Source organism: Solea solea, chromosome 3, assembly GCF_958295425.1.
Source record: "Solea solea chromosome 3, fSolSol10.1, whole genome shotgun sequence".
NCBI lineage: Eukaryota > Metazoa > Chordata > Actinopteri > Pleuronectiformes > Soleidae > Solea > Solea solea.
In genome coordinates this window covers 14,167,074-14,192,531 of record NC_081136.1, presented here as the reverse complement: position 1 = coordinate 14,192,531, position 25,458 = coordinate 14,167,074, and the positions used below count along the sequence as shown (strand labels likewise).

The following is a 25,458-nucleotide window of genomic DNA, read 5'->3' as shown; positions in this document are numbered from 1 at the left end:
CCAGTAACAACACAAGGCACAACAACTACAACACCAGGCACAACTACTACAACACCAGTAACAACAACTAGAACCACAGCTGCAGCAACAACAACACCAGCCCCAACAGCACCGGCAACAGCCTCAACAACTCTTACAGCAACAACTTCAACCCAAGCCCCAACCACACCAACTACTATTGTGACCACAGCCGTAGTGCCAATAACGGAGACCACTGCAGAAAGTGCAACTACAACTGCCACCCCCACACTGTCAACCACTGCTGGGACAACAGCCCCAACTTCAGCCCTTACTAGTGAGGCAATAACCCCAGCCCCTGAATATGTTATTTCTGCAGACCTCAAAGACGTTGCATATACAGATGCTTACAATGACGCAAGTAGCACTGAATTCCAAGAACTTGCAGGAAAGCTTATAGGGCCAGTAAGTAAAACTTCATATTGTGTACATAGTTTGGCACCTTTGGAAAAGGAGAAGTAATAAGCTGGAAATGTTCTTTAAAATTAATTGTTTAAATGTTGCTCTCTTTTTTTAAAGTGTAATGCTGAATACAAGAAGAAATATCCTTCAAAGTTTAGCAAATGCCGTGTGAAAAGGTTTAGGTAAAGATATTCTTCAGTTTTTCACAAATTTTGCTTTTGTAACACAAATACTCACTTGCATTGTTAACAGTGTTGTGGGTTTATTACATGTTTGGATTAAGTTACAATCATCTGTTAAAATTGTTTGATGAATGTCTCATTTCTTTTTGTGACACAGACCTATTGCTGTTCGAGAAACTGGAGTTCAGGCAGAAATGGGGATTGTATTCAACTCAAATGTCTCTACGTCAGAGCTTCCAGAGAACTCTGCCATTGCTCAGACTTTTGTAGATGCTGCCAACAATGCCAATTCTACATTGAGCACGTTAGTGGCGCCAAACTCAGTTACAATAACAGGTTCGTCAACACATTACAGTGGTACCTAATTTACATCCAACAAAAAGTAGCAACCATCTGAACAACAGTATTTGTCGGGTTTTGGCTAAATGAAGAATACAATTTGAACGCTTCATTACGTTATTTATTTTTTTATGTGTTACAGTGGGTCCAGTTCCTACAACCACAACTGCTCCAGCTACGACAACCCTTGCACTGACAGCAGTAACACCTGCAATTACAACAACAACTACTACTACTACTACTACAACTGCTGCAGCTACAATAACTAAGCAACTAGTATTCAGATCTATTACGAACACATTTACAACTGACTTGTTGGATTCAACATCTTCTGCATTTAAACAACGTAAATCTACAATAACTGAACAGGTGAGTCACCATTAAAGTCTTTTTGTATAATTTATGCATTTATTTATCAGAGAGTACACCACATTTGAAATAAAACAACATCTGGCAAAATAAGTAAAATTGTTGAAATGCAATGTGTTTTCTATTTTGGCAGCTTACACGTGTCCTCAGGGTATTTAGGTCTTTCCTTGGCTTGGAAGTAGTGGCATTCACGTAAGTTGACAGTATGTTCAACTTTAAGAAAAATTACCAAAGTCTAATGTTTCACACAATATTTCTATCTACCTCTGCAGAAATGGATCAGTCGTCAACTTTGCACGTCTTCGGTTCTTAAGCTCATCTGCTCCGAACAACTCTCAGATTGCAAGTGTTTTGATAAGTGCAGCTCAAAACGTCACTGGTTTTGACATTGAAACCAGCTCCATCATCATTGATGGCATACGTAAGAAATGTCGCCCCTTAATTATAAAACTCCAAAGTCTAAACCTTTTTATTAACTAATGTTTTTGTATGTCTTCTTATTTACAGCTTCAAGTGGAGTAAGCCAAAACATCAGCCTCATCACTGCATTCTTCCTGGTGCTTTTATCAACGCTACTGTCAAATCAGCAATAGCATTTGTGCTGATTTCCCTTTTAACTTGATATGAGTATATGACTGCCATGAATACATGCTATCCATTGAGTGGGTGGAGGATTATCTATTTGTTTCTGTGTGTGTCTGTGTGTGTGTGTGTTTTGTGTGTATTGTATCATTTTGGCTATGTATGTCACATTGTTCGAATTTGATTAAATTCAGATTGATTACAGATCATTCTTAAATGTGTTTCATCTTACTTTCAACATTACTGACCTCTCAAGCAGCATGTATGTGCAAATAAATATTTGCATGCTTTATAAGCAACAACCAAAAACATATGTATGTGACTACATAAATTGAATCTATGTATTGTTAAGTAGCTGAGTGTTTTCTGTCAGATACAGCAAATGTGTTGTAAAATAAATTGTAAATTGTATTTAAATTGCTTTGAGACCACTCAAAGCAGCTTTAACTACAGTTTTGCCTTTCACCCATGACTGTGCCATAAAATCACACTGGTAGAACTTCCTTCAGTAGTCACATAGGAGGAATGTACCAGTACTTGTTTTTTGAAGAATGTATAATGATGCCAAGAAACTGACATATTAAAAGCTGTCAGAAGCAACAATGTAATTCTCACCATGGCCCCATAAAGACATGATAATCAGATAATCCAACAGAGGTCAGAAGATGTGCTCGATTGTCAAGTGTTCATCAAAGGATTTCACACAAAAAAAAAGTTTGATTCTTATGTTTTTTTCTCCGCATACACAACTTCAAGTAAGTCAAGGTCCCTTCACTGCATTCTGCCTGGTGTTTAATTTCAAACCAACAATAGCCTATTGATTGTAATAATCGTTGTAATGCTGTCAGTGAACTCACCAGGTCAGCATTTTGATAATATAAACACTTCACACCCTTCGCGCACATTCACACAAACAAAATTAAAAGCAAATTAAGAAATATCAATTTGTTATTGCCATATTTAGGACAATCTAATGTCTTCTAACTTACAAAGGACAAAAGATTACAGTGTACTGTCTGTTACCTTTTAATGCTAGTTTCTTGGCACAGCACCATGGTATACACCCTTGTTTACCCTGTGAAACTGGTATCAGTGTTTTCCACAGAGGATTGTTAGAGAAACCTGCGAGGGCTCTAAACTAAATCATGACTAATAACTATAACAGAAAATAGAATGAAAAAAATAATTAATGGTATATATTGTACAAATTGAAGTCCTACCATAAGCTCACTCAAGAAGACTAATCTGGTCCTTGAATAAAGCCTAAAAAGGAAATCCCAGAAAATAGTTTTGGACATTTTTTATTGTTTACTGGAATGTTCCCTTTAAGATTTTGTGGGTTTAGACAGTCAAGGAAAAACATATTTTGTTGCAATTTATCGTACACTGTACCTTTAAATGTACATCACAAACTTTATTTCCTCATCACTTGGGCCACTTAAAGAGGGCCAATTCATTTATAAAAGCTGACGACATTTGTTAATACACATAAATAATCTCTGTCCATACTAGGGGAAATGTATCTGAAGTCAATCTGCTTTATCAGTTTATGAGTTGTGAAATAGTTGTACTGTAATTATAGGTGCCATTGTTGCAGCAGAAAAAACAGCTGCAACTGGAGTAGTAATGGTTGGTACAACAGGGCTGGTGTGTTTCACAATGCCCTTTGAATGAGTCATGTAATTAGCTTCTATCTGCATACATTAATTTAAGAACTCAATAGATGTAAAATTTCAAATGTTTAATAAAATATTAAAAGGGGTCCCCTTTGTTAAGGACATTTTAGCTTGATTCTTGTGAACATTTGTACAGTTCTGCTTCGCTTCTGCTTATCTCCCCATCGCTCTCAGCATCTCCTACTGCTAAGCTGGTTTAACTTCTTTCACATAAGTGGAATTTTGGCAGCTTTTTGTTCTGTGCAACATGAACAAAAGAAGGGAGTATGGAATGTGATTATGCCAAGATACAACAGACGTGTTGCAACATTTATTTAAAAAAAGAATCCGTCATCAGTGACCAACGTCACTTGCTTTTATTTCATTCCAATATATAAAGACCTGCACAGATTTATCAGACATTCACAGACATTGCACCCTTGAACAAGTGAACTGCACTAAAATCAATACCTACGGAACTATTGAAAAACATCTACACCAGGAAAAAGGGGGAAATAATAACTTTTCTTTTTTTATCAATTCATTTGGGGTAAGTTCTCATTTAAGTCTATTTTTCTGTGGTATCCAATTGTGCTAATGAATTTGATTAATTTCACTAAAATGTGATATATACATTTAATTTCATTATATATCGCATGTCATTGTTCATGTTGTTTTATATTTAAAGTGATTAGAGTGGATTAGGTTTGAAATTATCAATATTAATTGGAGCATGACACAAATGCCTCTTTTTTTACTACTAAAATTTCTTTTTAAATTTTAGTATCAAATGAATGAATAAATTCAGACCATAATAGGAGTAATCAATTATTGACTAGTTTTTGTCAAGATCTTTTTTTTCAGGTTATAGGGTCACAATCTTACTCTGGGACATTTAATTTCTGTCAGTGTTTGTGAACAGTTATTTATGACAGTTGTTGTGTTGCATGTGCTGAGTTGAGACTAAAGTAAATTGTTATTTGTTCACTCAAAACCCATCTGGAATGTATGAGAAATTAGGATTTGAAAGTTACATAAATGTTGTGGGAGTTTAATTCAAATACTATTATATTATTAATTAATTAATTAGTTAATATTATACTATTATAATCAAGATTGCTGTGGTTATTAACTTACCGTAAATACCTGATTTGTATTTGATTTGTATACCTGGTTTATGTATTGCAGTAGGAATGATAGGTATCATGTAGATAGTTTATTTTTAAATAAAATAAATGTAGAATATATTATACACATTTTATTTTACTAGCTGTGCTTTCAGATATAAGGTGTGTCAAGTTTATTCTGGTCTTCACATCAATGCCTGCCTAAACTCGACCAGGCATAGAAGGCAATAGAGGACGTTGAACAACTCTATGAAATTATGTCAATTCATTCACATCATTGAATACAGTATGTACAGGTTGATAACCAAGAAAGAAACAAAATTTATTTGGTAATTCAAATAAATGCATAATCACACCAAAATCTATCATTGTTACTTAAGTTAAGTCATAACTCTAAAGAGTGAAGGTAAAGTTACACAATTTAATAGTACAGTGTTTGTCTATTTGCAGAATATACCCACCATCGGGGTAAAATATGTATTAATCACTCTAATTTTATCAATTTCATGTTATGTCAAATATTATATCAGAAGCTTAGATATTAGGAATATTAATATAATTTCCCATTATGATAAATTATTGTGAAGCAATCCATTTATTCAATTATCTAAACAAGTATATTTGTAAGATATATATATACACACATGTACACATTCCAAAGGTGTCTCAGTTTCCACCCAAGCATCGACACACACACATCTCTCCAGCTTGACTCTGGCAGACAAAAGGGCCTCACCTGCCCATCAAACCCGAGTTGACACACATACCCATTGATTAGTCTAAATGTACTCAAAAAAAAGGGTCTGTCAACTAATGACTTAATAATGGAATCAGCAGGGGTTTGTTCCACAACTTTGAAATGAATCACCTTTGACTGCTCTTCCAAAGGAGTGTCAAAGGTGTGTGACAAAAGAAATGACTGATTATAATCAGACTGTACTGCCAAAAGCCTATAAATAATAATAATAATAACAACCTTCATTTATATGGCACTTTGCTGAAAACAAATGTTGCAAATAGCGTAACAGTCCAATCAAGCTCAATCAATTATAAAAACACGTTTTGACAGGACCAGACTAAAAAATGTGTAAAAATGTGTTAAGGACACATTAGTGGTATGTATTGGTATGTCCCTTCTAAACATACATTCCATCAGAGTGTACAGCAGTTTAATAATATAAGTGCTTATAACGCTGATGCAGGAGAGGTCTCAAGATTTCATGTGAGATTTGTGAGATCTATCTGCTATTATAATCTTAATCTGTTTAGCAGACAGTAATGTTATCCAGACAATAAGGGGCAATAATGGAATGTAATTTTGGTTTAAAATTATATGCTGACACTACTCCTGAAAGGAAATATGGCAAAAAAAACAAACGTATACAATGAAAAAAAATGATTGTAACTCGAAGCACTGAACATCTGCTTTTTTGTTTCATTTTATAGATTTGTTGAAAAGATGGGTACCATACACCTCATAGTTCTCTTCCTCAGTGCAAGTGGTAAGTTTGATGAGGAGACATTTCATGCATTTATACTGTCTTGAAACAAATGGAAGCAAACACCTAGGAGATTAGAAAACTTGATTACATCCAATACTTCTTTAATTAAAGTCAATTCAAATGAAACAGGATATATTACAAATTATTACAAACAAAAATGCAGATGGGATTATGAATGTACTTTCAAAAAATATGTAATTTGACATTTCAGCAGCAACAACTACGGCAACAGCCACAACTACAAACCCTGCAGCAACAAATACAAACCCTGCAGCAACAACAGCAGCCACAACAACTACAACAGCCACCACAACTACAACACCAGCCACAACAACTACAACACCAGTCACAACAACTACAACACCAGCAACAACAACTACAACAGCAGCCACCACAACTACGACACCAGTCACAACAACTACCACCCCTGAAGCCACAACAACTACAACAGCAGCCACCACAACTACGACACCAGTCACAACAACTACCACCCCTGAAGCCACAACAACTACAACAGCCACCACAACTACAACACCAGCAACAACAACTACAACACCAGCCACCACAACTACGACACCAGTCACAACAACTACAACCCCTGGAGTCACAACAACTACAACAGCAGCCACCACAACTACGACACCAGTCACGACAACTACAACCCCTGCAGCCACAACGACTACAACAGCCACCACAACTACAACACCGGCAACAACAACTACAACAGCAGCCACCACAACTACAACACCAGCAACAGCAACTACAACACAAGCAACAACAACTACAACACCAGCCACCACAACTACAACACCAGCCACCACAACTACAACACCAGCCACCACAACTACGACACCAGTCACAACAACTACAACACCAGCAACAACTACAACAGCACCCACCACAACTGCGACACCAGTCACAACAACTACCACCCCTGCAGCCACAACAACTACAACAGCCACCACAACTACAACACCAGCCACCACAACTACAACACCAATCACAACAACTACAACACCAGCAACAACAACTACAACACCAGCAACAACAACTACAACACCAGCAACAACAACTACAACACCGACACCAGTCACAACTACAACCCCAACAACTACAACAGCCACCACAACTACAACAACAGCAACAACAACTACAACACCAGCCACAACAACTACAACACCAACCACAACAACTACGACACCAATCCCAACAACTACGACACCAATCCCAACAACTACAACTCCAGCAACAACAACTACAACAGCCACCACAACTACGACACCAGTCACAACAACTACAACACCAGTCACAACAACTACAACAGCAGCCACAACAACTACGACACCAGTCACGACAACTACAATCCCTGCAGACACAACAACTACAACAGTAGCCACCACAACTACGACACCAGAAACGACAACTACAACACCAGTCACAACAACTACAACAGCAGCCATAACAACTACGACACCAGTCACGACAACTACAATCCCTGCAGACACAACAACTACAACAGCAGCCACCACAACTACGACACCAGTAACGACAACTACAACCCCTGCAGCCACAACAACTACAACAGCAGCCACAACAACTACGACACCAGTCACGACAACTACAATCCCTGCAGACACAACAACTACAACACCAGCCACCACAACTACGACACCAGTCACAACAACTACAACACCAGTCACAACAACTACAACAGCAGCCACAACAACTACGACACCAGTCACGACAACTACAATCCCTGCAGACACAACAACTACAACACCAGCCACCACAACTACGACACCAGTCACAACAACTACAACACCAGTCACAACAACTACAACAGCAGCCACAACAACTACGACACCAGTCACGACAACTACAATCCCTGGAGACACAACAACTACAACAGCAGTCCCCACAACTACGACACCAGTCACAACAACTACAACACCAGTCACAACAACTACAACAGCAGCCACCACAACTACGACACCAGTAACGACAACTACAACCCCTGCAGCCACAACAACTACAACAGCAGCCACAACAACTACGACACCAGTCACGACAACTACAATCCCTGCAGACACAACAACTACAACACCAGCCACCACAACTATGACACCAGTCACAACAACTACAACAGCAGCCACAACAACTACGACACCAGTCACGACAACTACAACAGCAGCCACCACAACTACAACACCAGTCACAACAACTACAACAGCAGCCACCACAACTATGACACCAGTCACAACAACTACAACAGCAGCCACAACAACTACGACACCAGTCACAACAACTACAACAGCAGCCACCACAACTACAACACTAGTCACAACAACTACAACAGCAGCCACAACAACTACGACACCAGTCACGACAACTACAATCCCTGCAGACACAACAACTACAACAGCAGCCACCACAACTACGACACCAGTCACAACAACTACAATCCCTGCAGACACAACAACTACAACAGTAGCCACCACAACTACGACACCAGAAACGACAACTACAACACCAGTCACAACAACTACAACAGCAGCCATAACAACTACGACACCAGTCACGACAACTACAATCCCTGCAGACACAACAACTACAACAGCAGCCACCACAACTACGACACCAGTAACGACAACTACAAGCCCTGCAGCCACAACAACTACAACAGCAGCCACAACAACTACGACACCAGTCACGACAACTACAATCCCTGCAGACACAACAACTACAACAGCAGCCACCACAACTACGACACCAGTAACGACAACTACAACACCAGTCACAACAACTACAACAGCAGTCACGACAACTACAATCCCTGCAGACACAACAACTACAACAGCAGCCACCACAACTACGACACCAGTAACGACAACTACAACCCCTGCAGCCACAACAACTACAACAGCAGCCACAACAACTACGACACCAGTCACGACAACTACAATCCCTGCAGACACAACAACTACAACACCAGCCACCACAACTACGACACCAGTCACAACAACTACAACACCAGTCACAACAACTACAACAGCAGCCACAACAACTACGACACCAGTCACGACAACTACAATCCCTGCAGACACAACGACTACAACACCAGCCACCACAACTACGACACCAGTCACAACAACTACAACACCAGTCACAACAACTACAACAGCAGCCACAACAACTACGACACCAGTCACGACAACTACAATCCCTGGAGACACAACAACTACAACAGCAGCCACCACAACTACGACACCAGTCACAACAACTACAACACCAGTCACAACAACTACAACAGCAGCCACCACAACTACGACACCAGTAACGACAACTACAACCCCTGCAGCCACAACAACTACAACAGCAGCCACAACAACTACGACACCAGTCACGACAACTACAATCCCTGCAGACACAACAACTACAACACCAGCCACCACAACTATGACACCAGTCACAACAACTACAACAGCAGCCACAACAACTACGACACCAGTCACGACAACTACAACAGCAGCCACCACAACTACAACACCAGTCACAACAACTACAACAGCAGCCACCACAACTATGACACCAGTCACAACAACTACAACAGCAGCCACAACAACTACGACACCAGTCACAACAACTACAACAGCAGCCACCACAACTACAACACCAGTCACAACAACTACAACAGCAGCCACAACAACTACGACACCAGTCACGACAACTACAATCCCTGCAGACACAACAACTACAACAGCAGCCACCACAACTACGACACCAGTAACGACAACTACAACACCAGTCACAACAACTACAACAGCAGTCACGACAACTACAATCCCTGCAGACACAACAACTACAACAGCAGCCACAACAACTACGACACCAGTCACGACAACTACAATCCCTGGAGACACAACAACTACAACAGCAGCCACCACAACTACGACACCAGTCACAACAACTACAACACCAGTCACAACAACTACAACAGCAGCCACAACAACTACGACACCAGTCACGACAACTACAATCCCTGCAGACACAACAACTACAACAGTAGCCACCACAACTACGACACCAGTAACGACAACTACAACACCAGTCACAACAACTACAACAGCAGCCATAACAACTACGACACCAGTCACGACAACTACAATCCCTGCAGACACAACAACTACAACAGCAGCCACCACAACTACGACACCAGTAACGACAACTACAACCCCTGCAGCCACAACAACTACAACAGCAGCCACAACAACTACGACACCAGTCACGACAACTACAATCCCTGCAGACACAACAACTACAACAGCAGCCACCACAACTACGACACCAGTCACAACAACTACAACACCAGTCACAACAACTACAACAGCAGCCACAACAACTACGACACCAGTCACGACAACTACAATCCCTGCAGACACAACAACTACAACAGCAGCCACCACAACTACGACACCAGTAACGACAACTACAACACCAGCCACAACAACTACAACAGCAGTCACGACAACTACAATCCCTGCAGACACAACAACTACAACAGCAGTCACGACAACTACGACACCAGTAACGACAACTACAACCCCTGCAGCTACAACAGCAGCCACAACAACTACGACACCAGTCACAACAACTACAATCCCTGCAGACACAACAACTACAACACCAGCCACCACAACTACGACACCAGTCACAACAACTACAACACCAGTCACAACAACTACAACAGCAGCCACAACAACTACGACACCAGTCACGACAACTACAATCCCTGCAGACACAACAACTACAACACCAGCCACCACAACTACGACACCAGTCACAACAACTACAACACCAGTCACAACAACTACAACAGCAGCCACAACAACTACGACACCAGTCACGACAACTACAATCCCTGGAGACACAACAACTACAACAGCAGCCACCACAACTACGACACCAGTCACAACAACTACAACACCAGTCACAACAACTACAACAGCAGCCACCACAACTACGACACCAGTAACGACAACTACAACCCCTGCAGCCACAACAACTACAACAGCAGCCACAACAACTACGACACCAGTCACGACAACTACAATCCCTGCAGACACAACAACTACAACACCAGCCACCACAACTACGACACCAGTCACAACAACTACAACAGCAGCCACAACAACTACGACACCAGTCACGACAACTACAATCCCTGCAGACACAACAACTACAACAGCAGCCACCACAACTACGACACCAGTCACAACAACTACAACACCAGTCACAACAACTACAACAGCAGTCACGACAACTACAATCCCTGCAGACACAACAACTACAACAGCAGCCACGACAACTACGACACCAGTCACGACAACTACAATCCCTGGAGACACAACAACTACAACAGCAGCCACCACAACTACGACACCAGTCACAACAACTACAACACCAGTCACAACAACTACAACAGCAGCCACAACAACTACGACACCAGTCACGACAACTACAATCCCTGCAGACACAACAACTACAACACCAGCCACCACAACTACGACACCAGTCACAACAACTACAACACCAGTCACAACAACTACAACAGCAGCCACAACAACTACGACACCAGTCACGACAACTACAATCCCTGGAGACACAACAACTACAACAGCAGCCACCACAACTACGACACCAGTCACAACAACTACAACACCAGTCACAACAACTACAACAGCAGCCACCACAACTACGACACCAGTAACGACAACTACAACCCCTGCAGCCACAACAACTACAACAGCAGCCACAACAACTACGACACCAGTCACGACAACTACAATCCCTGCAGACACAACAACTACAACACCAGCCACCACAACTACGACACCAGTCACAACAACTACAACAGCAGCCACAACAACTACGACACCAGTCACGACAACTACAATCCCTGCAGACACAACAACTACAACAGCAGCCACCACAACTACGACACCAGTCACAACAACTACAACACCAGTCACAACAACTACAACAGCAGCCACAACAACTACGACACCAGTCACGACAACTACAATCCCTGCAGACACAACAACTACAACAGCAGCCACCACAACTACGACACCAGTAACGACAACTACAACACCAGTCACAACAACTACAACAGCAGTCACGACAACTACAATCCCTGCAGACACAACAACTACAACAGCAGCCACGACAACTACGACACCAGTCACGACAACTACAATCCCTGGAGACACAACAACTACAACAGCAGCCACCACAACTACGACACCAGTCACAACAACTACAACACCAGTCACAACAACTACAACAGCAGCCACAACAACTACGACACCAGTCACGACAACTACAATCCCTGCAGACACAACAACTACAACAGCAGCCACCACAACTACAACACCAGTAACAACAACTACAACACCAGTCACAACAACTACAACAGCAGCCACAACAACTACGACACCAGTCACGACAACTACAATCCCTGCAGACACAACAACTACAACACCAGCCACCACAACTACGACACCAGTCACAACAACTACAACAGCAGCCACAACAACTACGACACCAGTCACGACAACTACAATCCCTGCAGACACAACAACTACAACAGCAGCCACCACAACTACGACACCAGTAACGACAACTACAACAGCAGTCACGACAACTACAATCCCTGCAGACACAACAACTACAATCCCTGCAGACACAACAACTACAACAGTAGCCACCACAACTACGACACCAGTAACGACAACTACAACCCCTGCAGCCACAACAACTACAACAGGAGCCACTACGACACCAGTCACGACAACTACAATCCCTGCAGACACAACAACTACAACACCAGCCACCACAACTACGACACCAGTCACGACAACTACAATCCCTGCAGACACAACAACTACAACAGTAGCCACCACAACTACGACACCAGTAACGACAACTACAACCCCTGCAGCCACAACAACTACAACAGGAGCCACTACGACACCAGTCACGACAACTACAATCCCTGCAGACACAACAACTACAACACCAGCCACCACAACTACGACACCAGTCACGACAACTACAATCCCTGCAGTCACAACAACTACAACAGCAGTCACGACAACTACAATCCCTGCAGACACAACAACTACAACAGCAGCCACCACAACTACGACACCAGTAACGACAACTACAACAGCAGTCACGACAACTACAATCCCTGCAGACACAACAACTACAATCCCTGCAGACACAACAACTACAACAGCAGCCACCACAACTACGACACCAGTAACGACAACTACAACCCCTGCAGCCACAACAACTACAACAGGAGCCACTACGACACCAGTCACGACAACTACAATCCCTGCAGACACAACAACTACAATCCCTGCAGACACAACAACTACAACAGTAGCCACCACAACTACGACACCAGTAACGACAACTACAACCCCTGCAGCCACAACAACTACAACAGGAGCCACTACGACACCAGTCACGACAACTACAATCCCTGCAGACACAACAACTACAACACCAGCCACCACAACTACGACACCAGTCACGACAACTACAATCCCTGCAGACACAACAACTACAACAGTAGCCACCACAACTACGACACCAGTAACGACAACTACAACCCCTGCAGCCACAACAACTACAACAGGAGCCACTACGACACCAGTCACGACAACTACAATCCCTGCAGACACAACAACTACAACAGTAGCCACCACAACTACGACACCAGTAACAACAACTACAACCCCTGCAGCCACAACAACTACAACAGGAGCCACTACGACACCAGTCACGACAACTACAATCCCTGCAGACACAACAACTACAACACCAGCCACCACAACTACGACACCAGTCACGACAACTACAATCCCTGCAGACACAACAACTACAACAGCAGCCACAACCACAACTACCACAACTACGACACCAGTAACGACAACTACAACCCCTGCAGCCACAACAACTACAACAGCAGCCACAACAACTACGACACCAGTCACGACAACTACAATCCCTGCAGACACAACAACTACAACAGCAGCCACCACAACTACGACACCAGTAACGACAACTACAACCCCTGCAGCCACAACAACTACAACAGGAGCCACTACGACACCAGTCACGACAACTACAATCCCTGCAGACACAACAACTACAATCCCTGCAGACACAACAACTACAACAGTAGCCACCACAACTACGACACCAGTAACGACAACTACAACCCCTGCAGCCACAACAACTACAACAGGAGCCACTACGACACCAGTCACGACAACTACAATCCCTGCAGACACAACAACTACAACACCAGCCACCACAACTACGACACCAGTCACGACAACTACAATCCCTGCAGACACAACAACTACAACAGTAGCCACCACAACTACGACACCAGTAACGACAACTACAACCCCTGCAGCCACAACAACTACAACAGGAGCCACTACGACACCAGTCACGACAACTACAATCCCTGCAGACACAACAACTACAACACCAGCCACCACAACTACGACACCAGTCACGACAACTACAATCCCTGCAGTCACAACAACTACAACAGCAGTCACGACAACTACAATCCCTGCAGACACAACAACTACAACAGCAGCCACCACAACTACGACACCAGTAACGACAACTACAACAGCAGTCACGACAACTACAATCCCTGCAGACACAACAACTACAATCCCTGCAGACACAACAACTACAACCCCTGCAGCCACAACAACTACAACAGGAGCCACTACGACACCAGTCACGACAACTACAATCCCTGCAGACACAACAACTACAACACCAGCCACCACAACTACGACACCAGTCACGACAACTACAATCCCTGCAGACACAACAACTACAACAGTAGCCACCACAACTACGACACCAGTAACGACAACTACAACCCCTGCAGCCACAACAACTACAACAGGAGCCACTACGACACCAGTCACGACAACTACAATCCCTGCAGACACAACAACTACAACACCAGCCACCACAACTACGACACCAGTCACGACAACTACAATCCCTGCAGACACAACAACTACAACAGCAGCCACCACAACTACGACACCAGTAACGACAACTACAACCCCTGCAGCCACAACAACTACAACAGCAGCCACAACAACTACGACACCAGTCACAACAACTACAATCCCTGCAGACACAACAACTACAACAGCAGCCACCACAACTACGACACCAGTAACGACAACTACAACCCCTGCAGCCACAACAACTACAACAGGAGCCACTACGACAGCAGTCACGACAACTACAATCCCTGCAGACACAACAACTACAATCCCTGCAGACACAACAACTACAACAGTAGCCACCACAACTACGACACCAGTAACGACAACTACAACCCCTGCAGCCACAACAACTACAACAGGAGCCACTACGACACCAGTCACGACAACTACAATCCCTGCAGACACAACAACTACAACACCAGCCACCACAACTACGACACCAGTCACGACAACTACAATCCCTGCAGACACAACAACTACAACAGTAGCCACCACAACTACGACACCAGTAACGACAACTACAACCCCTGCAGCCACAACAACTACAACAGGAGCCACTACGACACCAGTCACGACAACTACAATCCCTGCAGACACAACAACTACAACACCAGCCACCACAACTACGACACCAGTCACGACAACTACAATCCCTGCAGTCACAACAACTACAACAGCAGTCACGACAACTACAATCCCTGCAGACACAACAACTACAACAGCAGCCACCACAACTACGACACCAGTAACGACAACTACAACAGCAGTCACGACAACTACAATCCCTGCAGACACAACAACTACAATCCCTGCAGACACAACAACTACAACAGTAGCCACCACAACTACGACACCAGTCACGACAACTACAATCCCTGCAGACACAACAACTACAACACCAGCCACCACAACTACGACACCAGTCACGACAACTACAATCCCTGCAGACACAACAACTACAACAGTAGCCACCACAACTACGACACCAGTAACGACAACTACAACCCCTGCAGCCACAACAACTACAACAGGAGCCACTACGACACCAGTCACGACAACTACAATCCCTGCAGACACAACAACTACAACACCAGCCACCACAACTACGACACCAGTCACGACAACTACAATCCCTGCAGACACAACAACTACAACAGCAGCCACCACAACTACGACACCAGTAACGACAACTACAACCCCTGCAGCCACAACAACTACAACAGCAGCCACAACAACTACGACACCAGTCACGACAACTACAATCCCTGCAGACACAACAACTACAACAGCAGCCACCACAACTACGACACCAGTAACGACAACTACAACCCCTGCAGCCACAACAACTACAACAGGAGCCACTACGACACCAGTCACGACAACTACAATCCCTGCAGACACAACAACTACAATCCCTGCAGACACAACAACTACAACAGTAGCCACCACAACTACGACACCAGTAACGACAACTACAACCCCTGCAGCCACAACAACTACAACAGGAGCCACTACGACACCAGTCACGACAACTACAATCCCTGCAGACACAACAACTACAACACCAGCCACCACAACTACGACACCAGTCACGACAACTACAATCCCTGCAGACACAACAACTACAACAGTAGCCACCACAACTACGACACCAGTAACGACAACTACAACCCCTGCAGCCACAACAACTACAACAGGAGCCACTACGACACCAGTCACGACAACTACAATCCCTGCAGACACAACAACTACAACACCAGCCACCACAACTACGACACCAGTCACGACAACTACAATCCCTGCAGTCACAACAACTACAACAGCAGTCACGACAACTACAATCCCTGCAGACACAACAACTACAACAGCAGCCACCACAACTACGACACCAGTAACGACAACTACAACAGCAGTCACGACAACTACAATCCCTGCAGACACAACAACTACAATCCCTGCAGACACAACAACTACAACAGTAGCCACCACAACTACGACACCAGTAACGACAACTACAACCCCTGCAGCCACAACAACTACAACAGGAGCCACTACGACACCAGTCACGACAACTACAATCCCTGCAGACACAACAACTACAACACCAGCCACCACAACTACGACACCAGTCACGACAACTACAATCCCTGCAGACACAACAACTACAACAGTAGCCACCACAACTACGACACCAGTAACGACAACTACAACCCCTGCAGCCACAACAACTACAACAGGAGCCACTACGACACCAGTCACGACAACTACAATCCCTGCAGACACAACAACTACAACACCAGCCACCACAACTACGACACCAGTCACGACAACTACAATCCCTGCAGTCACAACAACTACAACAGCAGTCACGACAACTACAATCCCTGCAGACACAACAACTACAACAGCAGCCACCACAACTACGACACCAGTAACGACAACTACAACAGCAGTCACGACAACTACAATCCCTGCAGACACAACAACTACAATCCCTGCAGACACAACAACTACAACAGTAGCCACCACAACTACGACACCAGTAACGACAACTACAACCCCTGCAGCCACAACAACTACAACAGGAGCCACTACGACACCAGTCACGACAACTACAATCCCTGCAGACACAACAACTACAACACCAGCCACCACAACTACGACACCAGTCACGACAACTACAATCCCTGCAGACACAACAACTACAACAGTAGCCACCACAACTACGACACCAGTAACGACAACTACAACCCCTGCAGCCACAACAACTACAACAGGAGCCACTACGACACCAGTCACGACAACTACAATCCCTGCAGACACAACAACTACAACACCAGCCACCACAACTACGACACCAGTCACGACAACTACAATCCCTGCAGACACAACAACTACAACAGCAGCCACCACAACTACGACACCAGTAACGACAACTACAACCCCTGCAGCCACAACAACTACAACAGCAGCCACAACAACTACGACACCAGTCACGACAACTACAATCCCTGCAGACACAACAACTACAACAGCAGCCACCACAACTACGACACCAGTAACGACAACTACAACCCCTGCAGCCACAACAACTACAACAGGAGCCACTACGACACCAGTCACGACAACTACAATCCCTGCAGACACAACAACTACAATCCCTGCAGACACAACAACTACAACAGTAGCCACCACAACTACGACACCAGTAACGACAACTACAACCCCTGCAGCCACAACAACTACAACAGGAGCCACTACGACACCAGTCACGACAACTACAATCCCTGCAGACACAACAACTACAACACCAGCCACCACAACTACGACACCAGTCACGACAACTACAATCCCTGCAGACACAACAACTACAACAGTAGCCACCACAACTACGACACCAGTAACGACAACTACAACCCCTGCAGCCACAACAACTACAACAGGAGCCACTACGACACCAGTCACGACAACTACAATCCCTGCAGACACAACAACTACAACACCAGCCACCACAACTACGACACCAGTCACGACAACTACAATCCCTGCAGTCACAACAACTACAACAGCAGTCACGACAACTACAATCCCTGCAGACACAACAACTACAACAGCAGCCACCACAACTACGACACCAGTAACGACAACTACAACAGCAGTCACGACAACTACAATCCCTGCAGACACAACAACTACAATCCCTGCAGACACAACAACTACAACAGTAGCCACCACAACTACGACACCAGTAACGACAACTACAACCCCTGCAGCCACAACAACTACAACAGGAGCCACTACGACACCAGTCACGACAACTACAATCCCTGCAGACACAACAACTACAACACCAGCCACCACAACTACGACACCAGTCACGACAACTACAATCCCTGCAGACACAACAACTACAACAGTAGCCACCACAACTACGACACCAGTAACGACAACTACAACCCCTGCAGCCACAACAACTACAACAGGAGCCACTACGACACCAGTCACGACAACTACAATCCCTGCAGACACAACAACTACAACACCAGCCACCACAACTACGACACCAGTCACGACAACTACAATCCCTGCAGACACAACAACTACAACAGCAGCCACCACAACTACGACACCAGTAACGACAACTACAACCCCTGCAGCCACAACAACTACAACAGCAGCCACAACAACTACGACACCAGTCACGACAACTACAATCCCTGCAGACACAACAACTACAACAGCAGCCACCACAACAACGACACCAGTAACGACAACTACAACCCCTGCAGCCACAACAACTACAACAGCCACCACAACTACAACACCAGCAACAACAACTACAACACCGTCAACAACAACTTCAACACCAGCAACAACAACTACAACACCAGCAACGACAACTACAACAACAGCCACCACAACTACGACACCAGTCACGACAACTACAACCCCTGCAGCCACAACAACGACAACAGCCACCTCAACTACAACACCAGTCACGACAACTACAACCCCTGCAGCCACAACAACGACAACAGCCACCACAACTACAACACCAGCCACCACAACTACAACACCAGCCACAACAACTACAACACCAGCCACAACAACTACAACACCAGTCACGACAACTACAACCCCTGCAGCCACAACAACGACAACAGCCACCACAACTACAACCCCAGCAACAACAACTACAACACCAGCCACAACAACTACAACAGCAGCCACAACAACTACGACACCAGTCACAACAACTACGACACCAGCAACAACAACTACAACACCAGCCACCACAACTACGACACCAGTCACAACAACTACAACACCAGCAACAACTACAACAGCAGCCACAACAACTACGACATCAGTCACGACAACTACAATCCCTGCGGACACAACAACTACAACAGCAGCCACCACAACTACGACACCAGTAACGACAACTACAACCCCTGCAGCCACAACAACTACAACAGCAGCCACAACAACTACGACACCAGTCACGACAACTACAATCCCTGCAGACACAACAACTACAACAGCAGCCACCACAACTACGACACCAGTAACGACAACTACAACCCCTGCAGCCACAACAACTACAACAGCCACCGAAACTACAACACCAGCAACAACAACTACAACACCGGCAACAACAACTACAACACCAGCAACAACAACTACAACACCAGCAACGACAACTACAACAGCAGCCACCACAACTACGACACCAGTCACGACAACTACAACCCCTGCAGCCTCCACAACTACAACACCAGCAACAACAACTACAACACCAGCCACCACAACTACGACACCAGTCACAACAACTACAACACCAGTCACAACAACTACAACAGCAGTCACGACAACTACAATCCCTGCAGACACAACAACTACAACAGCAGCCACCACAACTACAACACCAGCAACAACAACTACAACACCAGCAACAACTACAACACCAGCCACCACAACTACGACACCAGCAACAACAACTACAACACCAGCCACAACAACTACAACACCAGCAACAACTACAACACCAGCCACCACAACTACGACACCAGTCACAACAACTACAACTCCAGCAACAACAACTACAACAGCCACCACAACTACAACACCAGCAACAACAACTACAACACCAGCCACAACAACTACAACACCAGCAACAACAACACCAGTCACGACAACTACAACCCCACGAGCCACAACAACTACAACACCAGCCACCACAACTACGACACCAGTCACAACTACAACTCCAGCAACAACAACTACAACAGCCACCACAACTACAACACCAGTCACGACAACTACAACCCCTGCAGCCACCACAACTACAACACCAGTCACGACAACTACAACCCCTGCAGCCACAACAACTACAACACCAGCCACAACAACAACAACACCAGTCACAACAACTACAACCCCACCAGCCACAACAACTACAACACCAGCAACAACTACAACACCAGCCACCACAACTACAACACCAGTCACAACAACTACAACTCCAGCAACAACAACTACAACAGCCACCACAACTACGACACCAGTCACGACAACTACAACCCCTTCAGCCACAACAACTACAACAGCCACCACAACTACAACACCAGCAACAACAACTACAACACCAGCCACAACAACTACAACACCAGCAACAACTACAACACCAGCCACCACAACTACGACACCAGCAACAACAACTACAACTCCAGCAACAACAACTACAACACCAGCAACAACAACTACAACACCAGCCACAACAACTACAACACCAGCAACAACAACTACAACAGCAGCCACCACAACTACGACACCAGTCACAACAACTACAACCCCTTCAGCCACAACAACTACAACACCAGCAACAACAACTACAACACCAGCAACAACAACAACACCAGTCACGACAACTACAACCCCTGCAGCCACAACAACTACAACACCAGCAACAAGTACAACACCAGCCACCACAACTACGACACCAGTCACAACAACTACAACCCCTGCAGCCACAACAACTACAACAGCCACCACAACTACAACACCAGCAACAACAACTACAACACCAGCCACAACAACTACAACACCAGCCACCACAACTACGACACCAGTCACAACAACTACAACCCCTGCAGCCACAATTACAACAGCCATCACAACTACAACACCAGCAACAACAACTACAACACCAGCCACAACAACTACAACACCAGCCACCACAACTACGACACCAGTCACAACAACTACAACCCCTGCAGCCACAATTACAACAGCCATCACAACTACAACACCAGCAACAACAACTACAACACCAGCCACAACAACTACAACACCAGCAACAACAACTACACCAGCCTCCACAACTACAACACCAGCAACAACTACAACAGCCACCACAACTACAACACCAGCAACAACAACTACAACACTAGCCACAACAACTACAACACCAGCAACAACTACAACACCAGCAACTACAACTACAACACCAGCCACCACAACTACGACACCAGTCACAACAACAACAACCCCTGCAGCAACAACAACTACAACAGCCACCACAACTACAACACCAGCAACAACAACTACAACACCAGCAACAACAACTACAACAGCAGCCACCACAACTACGACACCAGTCACGACAACTACAACCCCTGCAGCCACAACAACTACAACAACCACCACAACTACAACAGAAGCAGCAACAACTACGACACCAGCAACAACTACAACACCAGCAACATCAACTATAACCCCTGCAACAACAACTACAACAGCAGCCACAACTACAACCCCAGCCACCACAACTATGACACCAATCCCAACAACAACTACAACTCCAACAACAACTACAACACCAGCACCAACAACTACAACAGCAGCCACAACAACTACATTGGCCACCACATCTACGACACCAGTCCAAACAACTACTACAACACCAGCAATAACAACTACTACAACACCAGCAATAACTACCACAGCAGCCACAACTACCACAGCAGCAATAACAGCTACAACACCAGGCACAACAACTTCAACACCAGCAATAACTATTACCACAACAGCCATCACAACTACGACACCAGTCACAACAACTACAACCCCAGTAACAACACAAGGCACAACAACTACAACACCAGGCACAACTACTACAACACCAGTAACAACAACTAGAACCACAGCTGCAGCAACAACAACACCAGCCCCAACAGCACCGGCAACAGCCTCAACAACTCTTACAGCAACAACTTCAACCCAAGCCCCAACCACACCAACTACTATTGTGACCACAGCCGTAGTGCCAATAACGGAGACCACTGCAGAAAGTGCAACTACAACTGCCACCCCCACACTGTCAACCACTGCTGGGACAACAGCCCCAACTTCAGCCCTTACTAGTGAGGCAATAACCCCAGCCCCTGAATATGTTATTTCTGCAGACCTCAAAGACGTTGCATATACAGATGCTTACAATGACGCAAGTAGCACTGAATTCCAAGAACTTGCAGGAAAGCTTATAGGGCCAGTAAGTAAAACTTCATATTGTGTACATAGTTTGGCACCTTTGGAAAAGGAGAAGTAATAAGCTGGAAATGTTCTTTAAAATTAATTGTTTAAATGTTGCTCTCTTTTTTTAAAGTGTAATGCTGAATACAAGAAGAAATATCCTTCAAAGTTTAGCAAATGCCGTGTGAAAAGGTTTAGGTAAAGATATTCTTCAGTTTTTCACAAATTTTGCTTTTGTAACACAAATACTCACTTGCATTGTTAACAGTGTTGTGGGTTTATTACATGTTTGGATTAAGTTACAATCATCTGTTAAAATTGTTTGATGAATGTCTCATTTCTTTTTGTGACACAGACCTATTGCTGTTCGAGAAACTGGAGTTCAGGCAGAAATGGGGATTGTATTCAACTCAAATGTCTCTACGTCAGAGCTTCCAGAGAACTCTGCCATTGCTCAGACTTTTGTAGATGCTGCCAACAATGCCAATTCTACATTGAGCACGTTAGTGGCGCCAAACTCAGTTACAATAACAGGTTCGTCAACACATTACAGTGGTACCAACATCCAACAAAAAGTAGCAACCATCTGAACAACAGTATTTGTCGGGTTTTGGCTAAATGAAGAATACAATTTGAACGCTTCATTACGTTATTTATTTTTTTATGTGTTACAGTGGGTCCAGTTCCTACAACCACAACTGCTCCAGCTACGACAACCCTTGCACTGACAGCAGTAACACCTGCAATTACAACAACAACTACTACTACTACTACTACAACTGCTGCAGCTACAATAACTAAGCAACTAGTATTCAGATCTATTACGAACACATTTACAACTGACTTGTTGGATTCAACATCTTCTGCATTTAAACAACGTAAATCTACAATAACTGAACAGGTGAGTCACCATTAAAGTCTTTTTGTATAATTTATGCATTTATTTATCAGAGAGTAAACCACACTTGAAATAAAACATCTGGTAAAATAAGTAAAATTGTTGAAATGCAATGTGTTTTCTGTTTTGGCAGCTTACACCTGTCTTCAAGGAATTTAGGTCTTTTCGTAGCTTGGAAGTAGTGGCATTCGCGTAAGTTGACAGTATGTTCAACTTTAAGAAAAATTGCCAAAGTCTAATGTTTCACACAATATTACTATCTACCTCTGCAGAAATGGATCAGTCGTCAACTTTGCACGTCTTCAGTTCTTAAGCTCATCTGCTCCGAACAACTCTCAGATTGCAAGTGTTTTGATAAATGCAGCTCAAAACGTCACTGGTTTTGACATTGAAACCAGCTCCATCATCATTGATGGCATACGTAAGAAATGTCGCCCCTTAATTATAAAACTACAAAGTCTAAATATTTTTTGCTAACTAATGTTTTTTTATGTCTTCTTATTTACAGCTTCAAGTGGAGTAAGCCAAAACATCAGCCTCATCACTGCATTCTGCCTGGTGCTTTTATCAACGCTACTGTCAAATCAGCAGTAGAATTTATGCTGATTCCCTTTTGACTTGCTATGAGTGTATGACTGCCCTTGTTGGAATGAAAAGGAATCCAAAAGTAGTGCCCGTTTTATGGTTGACACGTCTTGTAATCTCACCACCATGTTCAACTTTGCACTGGTCAGACACTTTAATGACAATGGATTGGAGATATCATTCAAAGTGACTATGTTTCTGAGTGGAAACGTCAATGATCATGGGCAGAATTACAAAGCCAACTTCAAGCTTTTGTTGCACCAAATTATTACTGTAATAACACTGTAAGTAAAATAATATATACTACTACAATGGTATTTAAAAACACTGGGGTGTTGGAAAATATCTGTATGGTTCTGTTTACACATTTAAACTTGCTTTATTTAATACAAATTCATACACAAATGTATTTATTGTATTCAAAGGCATGCAAAATATATGGTCAGGTTTTACTTTACTAGCAGCTAAAGAGTCAGCATTGTTGTAAAGGGAAAATGCATCTAAATGTTGTTTTATATATGTATGTGTAATTTTAATTATTTATACAAAAATAGCTGTATTCTGTGAGACCTCCTGTGGTGTTTAGTTTCTGTCAGAAAATGTACAATGATCAGAATACAACATATTTTAAGTGAAAATT

At 44.0% G+C, this 25,458-nt stretch overlaps 1 protein-coding gene across 1 annotated transcript in view; it reads left to right on the top strand.

Annotated features, from left to right (window-relative positions):
* Positions 1–25,458, top strand: part of LOC131455962 (bromodomain-containing protein DDB_G0280777-like) — a gene marked incomplete at its 5' end in the record, with an annotated part of 64,303 nt that overhangs the window by 13,511 nt on the left and 25,334 nt on the right. Inside the window, 1 exon segment of the mRNA XM_058623859.1 lies at positions 23,003–23,226. Within this exon segment, the coding sequence (XP_058479842.1) occupies positions 23,003–23,226 (224 nt within the window).